This window comes from Octopus sinensis, unplaced genomic scaffold (genome assembly GCF_006345805.1).
Source record: "Octopus sinensis unplaced genomic scaffold, ASM634580v1 Contig18545, whole genome shotgun sequence".
NCBI lineage: Eukaryota > Metazoa > Mollusca > Cephalopoda > Octopoda > Octopodidae > Octopus > Octopus sinensis.
Genome location: NW_021835929.1, coordinates 22,501 through 37,285, shown reverse-complemented (window position 1 = coordinate 37,285; position 14,785 = coordinate 22,501). Strand labels below are relative to the sequence as shown.

The 14,785-nt window shown below is 42.1% G+C and overlaps 1 protein-coding gene across 1 annotated transcript in view; it reads left to right on the top strand.

Annotated features, from left to right (window-relative positions):
- The first annotated feature begins 1,148 nt into the window (after positions 1-1,148).
- The window catches only part of LOC115231451 (loricrin-like), a 30,587-nt gene continuing 16,950 nt past the window's right edge, over positions 1,149-14,785 (top strand). The window contains exon 1 of the mRNA XM_029801474.1: positions 1,149-1,442. Within this exon, the coding sequence (XP_029657334.1) occupies positions 1,149-1,442 (294 nt within the window). The remainder of the gene's footprint in view (positions 1,443-14,785) is intronic.

Below are 14,785 nucleotides of genomic sequence, written 5' to 3'. Positions count from 1 at the left end.
AAAGAAAGAAAGAAAGAAAGAAAGAAAGAAAGAAAGAAAGAAAGAAAGAAAGAAAGAAAGAAAGAAAGAGTGAAGGACAAAACGCAAACACAAAGATCATCAGAGAGGAGGAAGAAAGAATGCGTGGAAAAAAGAAGAACCTCAGGAAACATGAGAAAAGAAAATCAGATAAAAATCTGTATAATAATAATAATAATAATAATATAATAATAATAATAATAATAATACTAGGTTAATGTATCCGTGTGAAAAGGTGCAATGGTGAATAGCAAACCGTACCCTCCGGACGAAGCATAAATCCGCGATTTTATCATCGTGAGTCTAACAATATTTTCTGCTACCAACAATACTCGCGGTGAACTCTCTTTAGTTGTGAAAGTGAAAGTAGTTCTCTCGATCAATAATATTAATGGCTTTAATAACAGATTATGTTTTACTTAGAGACATTCAACAACGAAAGAAGAGCTAGCCTCAATCTCTGTCGTATTAAAGAGCAGAGAACACTATCCCGACATTTCTAAAACCCGGTGGCCCTAGACTAGGTTCATCTGTTCTTTAAAATTTATTATGTTTTTGTCGATCGGTTTTCTTGAAATTTTCGATGTGGATCGGTTTAAGCGCTTCTGACCTGATCGTGCAACAACTTACACTGGTTCACGTAGAACTGATAGGGTTCAGAAAACATTCTGTCACATAAATACGCAGGCGCAGGCATGGCTGTGTGGTAAGAAGTTTGCTTCCCAACCACATGGTTCCGAGTTCAGTCCTACTGCGTGGCACCTTGAGGAAGTGTTTTCTAATATAGCCTCGAACAGACCAAAGCCTTGTGAGTGGATTTAGTGGAAGGAAACTGAAAGAATTCCGTCGTATATACATGTGTCTATATATTTATATATATATCTATGTATGTGTGTCTGTGTTTGACACCCACCTCCACCGTTTGACAAGCGATGTTGGTGTGTTTATGGCCCGTAACCAATCAGTTCGGCAAAAGTGATCGATAGGACAAGTACCAACTTAAAAATATACTGGAGTCGATACATTCACCTATAAATTCTTCAAGGCGGAGCCCCAGCATGGGCGCTGTCTAATGACCGAAACAAGTAAAAGATAAATAATAAAGGTTACATATAAGCAAACTTTTTCACATGTATACATTCGCCGTCGTCGTCGGCGGTGGCGGAAGTGGTTGCGGTGGCGAAGGAGGAGGCGGCGGGGGAGGTGGAGGCGACGGTGGGGGCGGCGGATGCGGCGAAGGCGGGGGCGGGGGCGGCGGTGATGATGGAGAAGGCGGTGACGGCGCAGGCGGCAGCGGCAAAGGCGGCGGTGGCAGATGTGGCGGCGGCAGATGCGGCGGAGGTGGCGGTGACAGCGGAGGTGGCGGTGACAGCGGAGGCGGCGGAGGCGGCGGCGGCGGTGACAGATGTGGCAGCGGCGGCAAGGTGCCAGTGTCAGAGGCGGCGGCGGCGGAGGTGGGGGAGGTGACCGCGACAGCGGAGGCGGCGGCAACAGCAGAAGCGGCGGCGGCAGAGGCGGCGGCGGCAGAGGAGGCGGCGGCGGCAGAGGCGGCGGCGGCAGAGGCGGCAGAGGCGGCGGCGGCAGAGGCGGCAGAGGCGGCGGCGGCAGAGGCGGGGGGGGGGGCGGCAGGAGGCGGCGGCGGCAGAGGCGGCGGCGGGGGCGGCAGAAGCGGCGGAGCAGAGGCGGCGGCGGCAGAGGCGGCGGCGGCGGCAGAGGCGGCGGCGGCGGCGGCAGAGGCGGCGCGGCAGAGGAGGCGGCGGCAGAGGCGGCGGCGGCAGAGGCGGAGGCGGCGGCGGCAGAGGCGGCGCGGCAGAGGCGGCGGCGGCAGAGGCGGCGGCGGCAGAGGCGGGCGGCGGAGAGGCGGCGGCGGGGCAGAGGCGCGGCGGCGGAGGCGGCGGCGGCAGAGGCGGCGGCGGCGGCGGCGGCAGAGGCGGCGGCGGCGGCAGAGGCGGCGGCGGCGGCAGAGGCGGCGGCGGCAAGAGGCGGCGCGCAGCGGCGGCGGCGGCAGAGGCGGCGGCGGCAGAGGCGGCGGCGGCATAGGCGGCGGCATAGGCGGCGGCATAGGCGGCGGCATAGGCCTGCGGCGGCAGAGGCGGCGGCAGAGGCGGCGGCAGACGGCGGCAGAGGCGGGCGGCGAGAGCGCGGCGGCAAGCGGCGGCGGCGGCAGAGGTGAGGCGGCAGAGGCGGCGGCGGCAGAGGCGGCGGCGGCAGAGGCGGCGGCGGCAGAGGCGGCGGCGGCAGAGGCGGCGGCGGCAGAGGCGGCGGCGGCAGAGGCGGCGGCGCAGAGGCGGCGGCGGCAGAGGCGCGGCGGCCAGGGCGGCGGCGGCAGAGGCTGCGGCGGCAGAGGCGGCGGCGGCAGATGTCGCGGTGGCAGAGGCGGTGGCGGCAGAGGCGGTGGCGGCAGAGGCGGTGGCGGCGGAGGCAGTGGAGGCGGCGGAGGCAGTGGAGGCGACGGAGGCGGTGGAGACGGCGGAGGCGGCGGAGGTGGCGGCGACGGCGGCAAGGACTCGTTTCCGAGTTTTTAGTACAATTGGGTGCGGAAGAGTGGGGAAGGATCATTTCTGCTGTAGGGGATGATGGACTTTCTGAATTTTAATAAGCCCATTTCTTGCTCTAAACAGCCGATGGCAAGAATCGCATTGGACTTTTGGAGCTGGTTGGGGCTGGATTGCTTTGTCTCTCCTGCGCTGTCATTTCGTTCCGATATGCGTTACTCATAAACTCGAACAAAACACTCAGTAGGCCATTTAAGGGGCATATTTGTAGTTTCACAGTTTATGGATTCCAACGATCAATCAGAATATCACAGTCATACAGAAACGTAAAGATTCATTCAAACAAATAAAATAACCGAGGTTATGGCCGCGTTCGGTTTGAAAGGAGGATCCTTATTTCGTTAGTGATATGGATTCTCGAAAACTACAATTGCAAAAGACTCTACGAAAACTACTGCAAAAGACTGCAAAAGACTCTTCGAAAACTACAATTGCAAAAGGAAAAGTATTTAGGTTATAGTTCGTGGTACTCCTTGCACAGAAAAATTACGGAAGTGGGAAGGCTAGAATACCGTTGACCAGTCTGCGGCATCATCTTATTAAGTACTAGATAAGCTAAGGTTTGTAAGACAAACCAAAAGACCAAATATATTTGCTGGTTTATGTCGGAGAGAAATCCGATAAAAAATTCTTCCAATAAAATTTTTTTTTTCTCTTTTATTTGAGTTTCGGAAATGTTTCCTTTCTAACATTTCTCTCGCGATTGTCTTGGATTCACTGTCGGTGCTGCTACTTCTCATATACACTATTTGTGGCATTGGGGTAAGAACTACGAACGTCACAGATCACAAATTTTACAGCAACGTAAATAGTTACCACGACATTGAATCATTTTATTCGAATTCAACCGAAATATATATATATATATATTGGGTTGTCCGGAAAGTTCGTGCCGACTTTTAAAGGAAAGAAAAAGGTCAATAAATACTTGCCATTGCATTTTTAATCAACCAAATATGAACCATTTTGTTGCATCTCCATATTTCCTTTAACTTGAAAATACCCCCTTCCCAGAATTGAGAAGGTTTCATGGCAAAGAATTCATCAAGGTATCTTTTTACGTCATCCGAAAGAGCAATATCTGGTGAATGTGGAGGTTGGGGTAAAACATTCAAGCCGAGCTGCAGCAATTTTTGTCTGGTTCCCAAAGCATCAAGTGCCGAAAAATGAACTTTCTTATTTTCCATTTTAAAGGGTTACAGAATTAACACAGGTTATAGGAACATAAACCTTCTTCCACGAAAAAATAGCTTAAACTGTGCTCTAAATGGAGGTGTAGTCAAATCCTATTTTATGGACTCAACCATCTTCTAAAATAAGTCGAAAGGTAAGCTACTATAAATCGGTACGAACTTTCCGGACAACCCAATATAATCAAAATAGATCCTGCCTTGAAAAAAATGATTATTTTTGTGACAGAAGATAATTTCAAAGATTTGCTTTTACAATTCTACTACTGCACTGCAACCAGATATCCATATGTTAACATAATATACATCTATCATAGTCTTGTGATATTGTCCTTATATTGTCTAACTTTTATTTTTTTAAAGTCTTTTTAAGATAAACTTTTCCAAAACCATAGAATATTTGTGGAATAGCCATCAATATATCGCGTTTAATGTATATACATCGTTAAAAGACCAATTATTACAGTGCTTGAGCGGAGATAACAATTCTTGAAGTCGTGAAATAATTAATAACACGATATATAGCGGAGGCAGACGAACATCTTTCCAGTAGCAGCTAGGGTGAACGGCAGATGTATTTCGACTGAGTTGAACCTTACCAATGGCATATTCTCACAGCTAACGACATATCGAGACGAGTTTTATCTCCGCTAATATATATACAAGCATACACACACAAAACACACACACACACACACACACACACATATATATATATATAATTTTTTTTTTTCAGAACGAGATAAAAAAACAAAGTTGTGAAGATTTTAGAACATTTATAAATAGAAGATCTTACATCTGTTTCCAGGATATTTATTATATCCCTTCATCGGAGACGGTGTGAGAAAATGTTTAAGCAACAATTAATTTAGATAAGATCTACTTCACTCTCTATTTCGTATCTTATCTAAATTAACTATTGCTTCACCATTTTCTCACACCGTCTCCGATGAAGGGTTATAATAAAAATCCGCTTGTCTCTATGAACTCGGACGCAGCATTTTACAGCGGACTTTAGTTGTAAGCCTGGGAACAGAGGGCAAGATAGGCAGACACGTTTCCCGTTGTCTGAGGCCAATGGTTTTGGTTTTCTTTTTTGTCCTGTAGCAGCGAATAGAGATAACAGATATCTCATGTTCTTTAAGCATGACTAGATTGGTCTTTCTCTTTATTAATTGCTTAAGGTGGTTCACAGTGTAATATTTCTTAGATAAATATAATTTAAACCATTTTCAACGTTACTGAAATGTAATCAACACTCTACCCCGTCAGCAGATTCATATTTAACCCTTTGCATTTTGACCAGATGTGCTAGATGTGAGGTCTTTTGTCGCGGGGGCTTTTCAGAACTACACATGCCGGTATAGTCGGCATTCAAATTAATTTTCTCCTATCTAAAGCGAAGTGAAGAGCTACCATTTCATTTTTCTATTACAATGGCCTCATACACTCTACACTTACTCTACAAACATTACACTTATGTATATTACACTTACTCTACAAACGGACATTTCCTCATTGCTTCAGATATACAGTTATCCACGCTTTCATTATTTTCTTTGCAGAGGGCGTCGAGCGGACAGAGTCGTTGGCGTGTCGGATAAAATGCTTAGCAGCATTTCTTCCAGCTCTTTACGTTCTGTGTTCAAATCCTACCGAAGTATACTTTGCCCTTCATCCTTTCGGGGTCTATGAAAGACGTACATGTTGAGCCCTGGATTTGATATAATCGACTAGCCTCCACCCTCAAAATTTCAGGACTTGTGCCTATATTGGAAAGGGTTATCATGACCACTTTGAAAAATGCAGTATTTTTCTATTCTTTCTCGCAGTATTTTTCTATTCTGTCCCTTAATTAAATTGTCTTTCTCCATTTGTAAGGTCTTTCGTAGACCTATTTCCTTTAAAGCTCTTTCTTTCATTTATTTCCACCCACGCACAGATCTTATCTTCAGAAACACACACACACACTCGCACGAATCTATATACATACGTAACACACACATATACACACATATATACATATTACATATGTATGTATATATGTATAATATATATATATATATTATTATATATATATATATATATATATATATTATATGTAGTATGTATATATATCTACACATATATACATATGTATGTATATATGTATAATATACATATATGTATATATATATATATATATATATATATATATATATATATATATATATATAATATACATTGTTGTATTTAGGAATGGTCATTTTGCCAGTTTAGCCAATAAAAACATACGCACTATATATTTGGTGTTACTTTGCTTCGGTGTTATTTATTTTTACATTAATCTTAATCTTATTTCGGCCAGAGTTCTTTCGTCACACTCCTGTGACCGCATCAGTGGTCCTTTGTTTTCTTCTTACTTATTTGTGTCTCTCCTTACTAACCGTCAGCCATTTTGTATTTTTATTGTATGTCTTCATTTGCGCATGCTTATATCTCTATGTGCGTTTATGTTTATTTAGTGTGTGTATGTGGGGGGATGCCTGTAATATTTGTATCTTCTGTTTATATATGTTCATGTAATTTGTAATTTTTTATATGTTCATGTAATTTGTATTTTGTATTTTGTTTTATTTTGTTTGTTTTAGGTGAACTCTATTCGCGTATATATAGGTGAATTCTATTCGCGTATATCTTTAAACACAAAATTTTGCCTCCTGTGAAAATGAACATTTTGTTTACTTTCCCAGGGAAGTTAAAATATGTGATTACTAAAAATACACAGAAGTAAGGTTTAATTTGTATTTGAAAATTGTATTTATATGTGTATATATTTTTATGCACATATGTAAATATCTATATATAAAACTGAGAATGTGTGTCTGTCTGTCTGTGTATTTCCCTAAAACTTGAGAACTACACAACCAATTTCATTCAAATTTTACACATGCCTTACTTAGGGTCCATGTAGTGTAATGGGCAAAAAATGTTTAACTTCTTGCCTAGGGCGAGCCGACAGCTATATCACATCTTCTCCACTATTTCAGTATTACGTGTTAAAAGTGAAACAAAAGCATCTCTCTATTGTATGTATATGGATGTATATATGTATATGTATATATATATATATATATATATTATATATATATATATATATATATATATATATATATATACATGTATATATATACATGTATATGCATACATGTATATGTAAACATGTATGTCTAGATGTATATATAGATGTACATGTAACATATACACATATATATACATATATATACACATATATATATATGCATACATATATACACCCATACACACATACACACACACACACACACACACACACACACACATACATAAGTGCAGGTGTGGCTGTGTGGTAACAAACTTGGTTCTAAAATATATGGTCCTCAGTTCAGTCCCACTGTGTTGTAACTTGGCATGTGTCTTCTGCTATAGCCTGAGACCAACCAAAGCCTTGTCAGTGGATTTTGTTGACAGAAACTGAAAGAAATCAATTGTATATATATGTATGTATATATGTAAGTCTATGTGTGTGTCTTCGTGTTTCTCCCTCATTACTGCTTCACAACTGGTGTTCGTTTATTTACATCCCCATAACTTACTGGTTTCACAAGAGGAAATTGATAGTTTAAGTACCAGGCTTATCAAAATATAAAACAGCACTACAAAGTGTCTCATATTTTTGTTTGCCCACTCAGTTGTATCTATCAATTTATCTTTGTGTGTGTATGTGTATGTGTGTGTGTATGTGTATGTGTGTGTGTGTGTATGTGTGTGTGTCTACATATATATATATATATATATATATATATATATATACATATATGTATACCTATGTGTATATATATATATATATATTATATATATATATAATATATATATATATAATATATATATTATATATATATATAACATAGTTCTGAACCGTTACTTCAAGTAACGACTAGGGGTAGGGTACTGACTGCTTATTGTGATCATTTGTCTTTGGTTCCTGTAGCTTTGCTCTCATTTACAAACCCAGTGAACATATATTTCCTATTTCAAAGAAATTCAAACAATAGAAATAACACCCAAGTTAAAAAGATTTTCAACAATTCAACTTCTCTGCTTGACATTAAGATGCCCACCCCAAACAGGGGCCTTAACTCTCACATTTTAGAGCTCCATGACCTTCCTTTTTCAGGAGCAAAATCTTTTTAACAGGTTCAATAACACTGGAATTTTGGAATATGCGCATAAAAATCAGTTGTATGGGATACATGTGGCACGATTACAAATTTTTTAGGGTGTGTAAAGAGGGAAATAACCCACATCTGCAATTTTGATGAAATTCGAAACATAGATATTCCAGTTCATTACAGAAAATATAACAGAAAAGTCTAATTCGTCAATTGAATGTAACCGTGCAACGCCGAGTATCTCTGCTAGTATATATATATATATATATATATAAATATATATTCGTGTGTGTATATATATACACAAATATATATGTGTACACAGAAGGGTAGTGTATATGTGTGTTTATGTTGGCTTTTGTGTATATGTTGTTATGTAGGGGGATAGGGTTGGTTTATGGATGAATTTAATTGAATTCTTTGTCTCTTTGGACTGTTGCAGTACAAAGAGTTCACTCACACACAGAAATAACGTTCTCGTGCGAATCGAAGTCACGTGGGTGGATGTATGTTTACAGATGTAGATATATTGATTGATAAATAGACAGACAGACTGCCAGACAGACAGGCTGACAGACAGACAAGTAGTTAAGTAGGTCGGTAGATAGATAGATAGATAGATAGATAGATAGATAGATAGATTTCTTTATTAGCCACACAGGGCTGCACACAGTCAGGACAAATTACAAGGTAGAGCTTTTCTTTGGGGGTAAAAATAGGGGGTTGGTTCTCGATCAAAAGGGATCGTAAAAGGAAAGAACGAGGACAAAAAGGGGGGGGATAAAAAATTTTTTAAAGGGGGGAGGGAGAGGGAGGGAAAGAAAAAAATGAATCAATAGGGATCGTCTATCCAGAAATGTCAATATGAAGTGTAAAGGGGAGAGAACAGGTGAGGTTTACCCGTGGAAAGAAAAGCCTACGGAAAAGACCACGGTAACCTCGGTCAATGAAGTCACAAGTTATATTTCTTTTTTTTTTTTGCAAATAAGCAACTCTCTGTATTAATTTTTACGGTTCATAGAATCATAGTCAAGGTGGCTTCGTCATTCATACGTGCCATCCTTGCTACATTCACCCATCTTTTTTTAAAACATTCACTAGACAAAACTTGCCTCTCTACTCTCAAGTGAAGAAGTTGATGAGATATTGACCAGAGGGGAAAGTGTTTGTCTCTAATCCTTTCAGGCGCGTCCACCAGATACATTCTTTCGCCATAGCCACAAGGATGATAAAAATAGCTCTTCCTTCCCGTTTGAAGGAAGGAGGCGTAACGATATTAACGATAGACTCGGCTTATAAACCGATACGTCCCACACGTGACAGCAGTCGTTCGACATAAGCCCACAGGTCGGAGATTGTTGGACACTGCACGATTGCGTGCAGAGCTGTTTCGTCGCTCTGCCCGCATCTGGGGCAGGTCGGCCCCGTGTTTCTCGAGCCATGCCTATAGAGCTTATCCCGAACGGGTAGCGCTTCTCGGTAGCACCGCCAGGCCAGGGATCTCTGGAAGTTGTCCATAGATCCCGGGCCGAAAGTCGTTTGAAACAGGCGGGTCAGGTATTCCTCGTCGACGCCCAGGTTTGCCCCAAGATCGTCGTCGTACCTCCCCTCCACTAATCCCCTATAGAATGCTTTGGTTGTGTTGAAGTCACTCAAAGTCGACCCGGGACGGCAGAGTTGCTTGAGAGCAACGCGACACTCGCGATGCCATTCGCCCTTCCTCGGCCTCTTTTTGATCCACGACTGCAGTTCGGTCATGGAGACGAGCTGCGGGAACGCGTGCCTCACAAACGGCGACCACACCTGTTCACCATCGTCTACATAGAGCCGGAGATGTCGCAGTCTCAGCGCGTGTCTGCGCATCATCAACCATGGCATGCCCAGCCCTCCTTTTAACGGGTGTTGACAGCAAATGGATCGCCTGACCATCGGGACGCATCCTTTCCACAAGAAGCTGAAGAGAATGCGTTCTAGTTTGGTGATGGTAGGGTCGGGACAAGGTACGACGGTCAGGCGGTAGTAGATGATGGACGTGATGTACGTGTTCGCCACCTCCGCCCGACCTTTTAGGGACAGTTTCCTCTCGGCCCATTGCCGGGCGAGAGTGACCACCCTACTCGTTATCTCGTTCCAGTTCTTCTCCATTTGGAGGTCCGGACCGAACCAGACCCCGAGCAACTCAACCGGGCCGTCGGTCCAGCGTCCCACGACGGAGGTACTGGTGGACGGCATGGGCCTGCTTCTCCAGGTGCCGAGCCGCAAGCCCACTGACTTTTCCCGGTTGATTTTTGCTCTTGTCACCGCTTCGTAGTCTTTCAGTGTCTCGCCGACCAGCTCGTTCTGCTCGTGGCTTGACACTATGACATAGATAGATAGATAGATAGATAGATAGATAGATAGATAGATAGATAGATAGATAGATAGATAGATAGATAGATAGATAGATAGATAGATAGACTGGCAGCTAGATAGGTAGGTAGGTAGGTAGGTAGGTAGGTAGGTAGGTAGGTAGGTAGGTAGGTAGGTAGGTAGGTAGGTAGGCAGGTAGATAGATAGATAAATAGATAGATAGATAGATAGATAGATAGATAGATAGATAGATAGATAGATAGATAGATAGATAGATAGATAGATAGATAGATAGATAGATAGATAGATAGGCAGACAGACAAACAGACAGACGAACAGAAAGACGAACAGACAGTCCGACAATCAATGAAGCAGACCAATAGTTAGATGCATAGAGAGACAAAGACAGACCGACAGAGATACACGTATCTCTTTATATGTCTATTTTTATAACTTTGTGTGAGCGCGCGTGTGCGTGTGTGCGCGTGTGTGCGCGTGTATCTGTTTGTGTGTGTGTGTGTGTGTGTGTGTGAGTGAGTGTGCGTGTGGGCGTATGAACTTCATGTACTTTAGTAATTCCAAAGCACAGAATGCAATTTAAATTTAGACTGTGTTGTACTTGGCAATGCCAGTCAATTGACACAACATCGATTAATAACAATAATAATAATAATAATAATAATAATAATAATAATAATAATAATAATAATAATAATAATAACAGCAACAACAACATCCCCGTCGTGACAAAGGCAACAAGAACAACAACAACAATAACAACAACAAAAAGAGCAGCAGCAGCTAAAGCCAAAAGTAAGAATCACGAAGAGGCACGCCAACAAAATGGACGAACCATAACACCATATATATATACATACATATATATATATATATATATATTATATATATATATATATATATATATATATATATACATATATGTATGTATGTATGTATGTATCTATATATATTACGTGTGTGTGTATGTATATATATACGTGTGTGTGTGTGTGTAGATTGTATTTTGGATTTAAATGACAGCTTTACAGCTAAGAATTCCTCAGCAATGTCTTCGGGAATTATAATGGCCGATCTGATAACGCTCACCCTCCCTTTAACACGCCAAGATTCCACTCTCTTTATGGCGTCTTCATGTCTTAAAGACTCGGTTCTTTGAAAACTCATTGATAAACCACAGTCGCCGTGGTCGTCATCTCCCAGTCACCGTCGCGGTAAATGTTGTTGTTCACACTGTTAATGGTGGTGGTTGTGGAGGCGGCGGCAGTGGTGGTGGTGTTGGTGGTTGCGGTGGTGGTGGTTTCGGTATTAGTTGTTGATGTATTTGTTGTTGTTGCTGTCATCATTGTCGTCGTTGTTGTTGCTTTTAGGGAGGATGGGGCGGAGTGGGGTGGGGGAGGGTTGTGTGTGCTATAAGAAGTGGGCGGAGTTACGATGTTGTACAAAAAAAAAAAGGATATAGCAGTGACAGAGAAAGAGAGAGTATGAGATGCAGGGAAAAGAAAAAGATGGCGATAAGATTGCACGCATGCGCCTATGTGAGAGTGCACACACACACACACACACCCACATATATATATGTATGTATGTGTGTGTATGTATGTATGTATGTACGTATGTATGTATGTATGTATGTATGTATGTATGTATGTATGCATGCATGTATGTATGTATGTATGTGTGTATGTATGTATGTATGTATGTATATATGTATGTATATGTGTGTATGTATGTATACAGGTGGGCTGGTGTGCGTGTGGAAGTAAATGTATGCGTGATTGCTTGGAAGTATGTTAGATGGTGCGTGTGTTTCAGTGCGCATGTACGATTGATGCCAAAATCGTTAGCCACAGAACAAAGATGCACCACTGTGTTATATGTAGGTGGGTGTATTATATGTTTATGCGATTTATACACACACACACACACACATATACATACGGACATACATATGTGTGTATTTACATATTCATGTATGTAGGTATATCTGTATGTACGTATCTGTGTTGTATGTATGTATGTATGTATGTATGTATGTATGCATGCAGGCATGCATGACTATAAGTATAGTTTCATAAATATATTACATTTCCCGAAATGGGGAGAAACAGCTTCTAGTTTCGATTCCAAGCCACAGCCTAGGCTCTTTCCATGTGGCATGTCTCACCATGATGAAAATATTCCACCGTTATGTTTCCTAGAATTGTGCCATCAGTCAATAGTTTTCATTGGCTGTGAAGCATCCCCCGTCAGTCCAGAGTTACCTCTCTTGTATCTGATACTGGTGAGAGCGAAGTGTTCGAAACGTTCTTAATTAGTTTCAAGCGAGATTTTTTTCGCTCCACGACAAACTGTTGTGAAAAGCCTTTTGTGGGGTCCAAATATCGCTCAAAGTTGTTTTTCGGGTCCAAATATCTCTCAAAGCTTTTTTTCGGGTCAAAATATCTCTCAAAAATATTTGGACTTGTGTATTTGGGTGAACTGCCTACATGTATCGTTAATGTAAGTCTGAGACAGAATTACAGCGACAAAATATGACATGACTGTACTGTGTTGAAATACAAGTGCAGTCAACAATGCAGACCTTTTACACATCTACCTCACGATACAGCTCGTGCTGAGAGGCGGTGAGCTGGCAGAAAAGTTAGCATTCCGGGCGAAATGCTTGCCGGTATTTCGTCTGCCGCTACGTTCTGAATTCAAATTCCGCCAAGGTCGACTTTGCTTTTCATCCTTTCGGGGTCGATTAAATAATTACCAGTTACGCACTGGGGTCGATGTAATCGACTTAATCCCTTTGTCTGTCCTTGTTTGTCCCCTCTGTGTTTACTCAATTGTGGGTAGTAAAGAAGTAGGTATCATCTTTTCGGGGTCGATAAATTAAGTACCAGTTGTGTACTGGGGTCGGTCTAATCGACTGGCCCCCTCCCCAAAAATTTCGGGCCTTGGGCCTAGAGTACAAAAGAATATAACTAGTTCTGAGCCTGTAAAATGCCATTTGCCAAAGAGGCTAACAAAAGGATTAGAACCGGAACGAGTATGATGTACGTTCTATAATTACACATATATAATTCTACGGTTCTCAACCATTTCTTGCTCGTGGACTCCTTTCATTCCTATATTATTCAGCTGGACCCTTATAGCCATTCGATGTTTGAAAAATCCTATAATAGCCGCAGGAATGGATGTGTGGTAAGAAGCTTGCTTTCCAACTTCATGGTTCCAGGTTCAGTCCCACTGAGGCTATTATAGCCTAGGGCCGACCAAAACCTTGTGAGTGGATTTGGTAGACGGAAACTGAAAGAACCCCGTCGTTTATATTTATATGTGTGTGTATGTGTGTGTCTGTGTGTGTGCATGTGTCTGTGTGCGTGTGTGTATTTGTGTGTGTATGTGTGTGTGTGTGTGTGTGTGTGTTGTGTGTGTGTGTGTGTGTGTGTGTGTGCATGTGTGTGTTTATTTGCGTGTCTCTGCCTGACAACCGACGTTGGTGTTTACACCCCCGTAACTTAGCGGATCTGCAAAAGAGACCGATAGAATAAGTACTAGGCTTACAACAAAGAAATACGTCCCGGGGTCGATTCGTTCGACTAAAGGCGGTACTCCAGCAAGGCCGCAGGCAAATGACTGAAACAAATAAAACAATACAGAATAAAATAATATGATGTGCGTGTGTGCGGTGTGGGTATGTGTATGTGTGTGTGTGTGTGTATGTATGAATGCGAGTGTGTATGTGCGCGTGTGTGTGTTTGTATGAATGTGAGTGTGTATGTGTATTTGTTTGTGTGAGCGAAAGAGAGAGAGAGAAACAATGTCCTGTTTCGCCAAATTGCAGGAAAAACCCTAAATACAATCCCATTTGCGTCGTTGTCAATGTTGACTTCCGCCGCCATCTTTGTGTGTCGGAGTTGCGCAGAGAACACGAATATTCTTTGCGTTAGATAACCATTGCTCCCTCACCAACAAAGAATGGTAAAATTATCATTAATATTAAGCTTATTCCATAAATATAATCAGAGATTACAATTGGAAACTAATTGTTCTGCAATATTGCAGCATTTCTTGTTGATATACAGTTAGATGCACAACGATATGCGCTGAGCAGATGGCGGAATAATTGAAGAATGAACAAAATATGGTCAGGCACAAGCGACATTTCACCAGTACACATCCTGTATATTATTGACTTTTAAATCCTTTCCAAGCAACAGACCCTTTTTTACCTTCTCTGGCTCTCGGCTGTCCCTGGAACTTCTTATCCTATTAATTCTCTAACCACCAGAATTCATTCCTTTCTCCTCCCCTCCCCCTCCTCCTCCTCCTCCTCCTCCTCTCTCTCTGCTTATTTCTCTTCATATTCAACCTATCATTTATAAAAGACTTAATCTTTTTTTACTCACACATTCTCCACTGGTAAATACTAAGCTTCTGTTTGATTGTTTTGGGGTTTTTTTCTAATTTATTT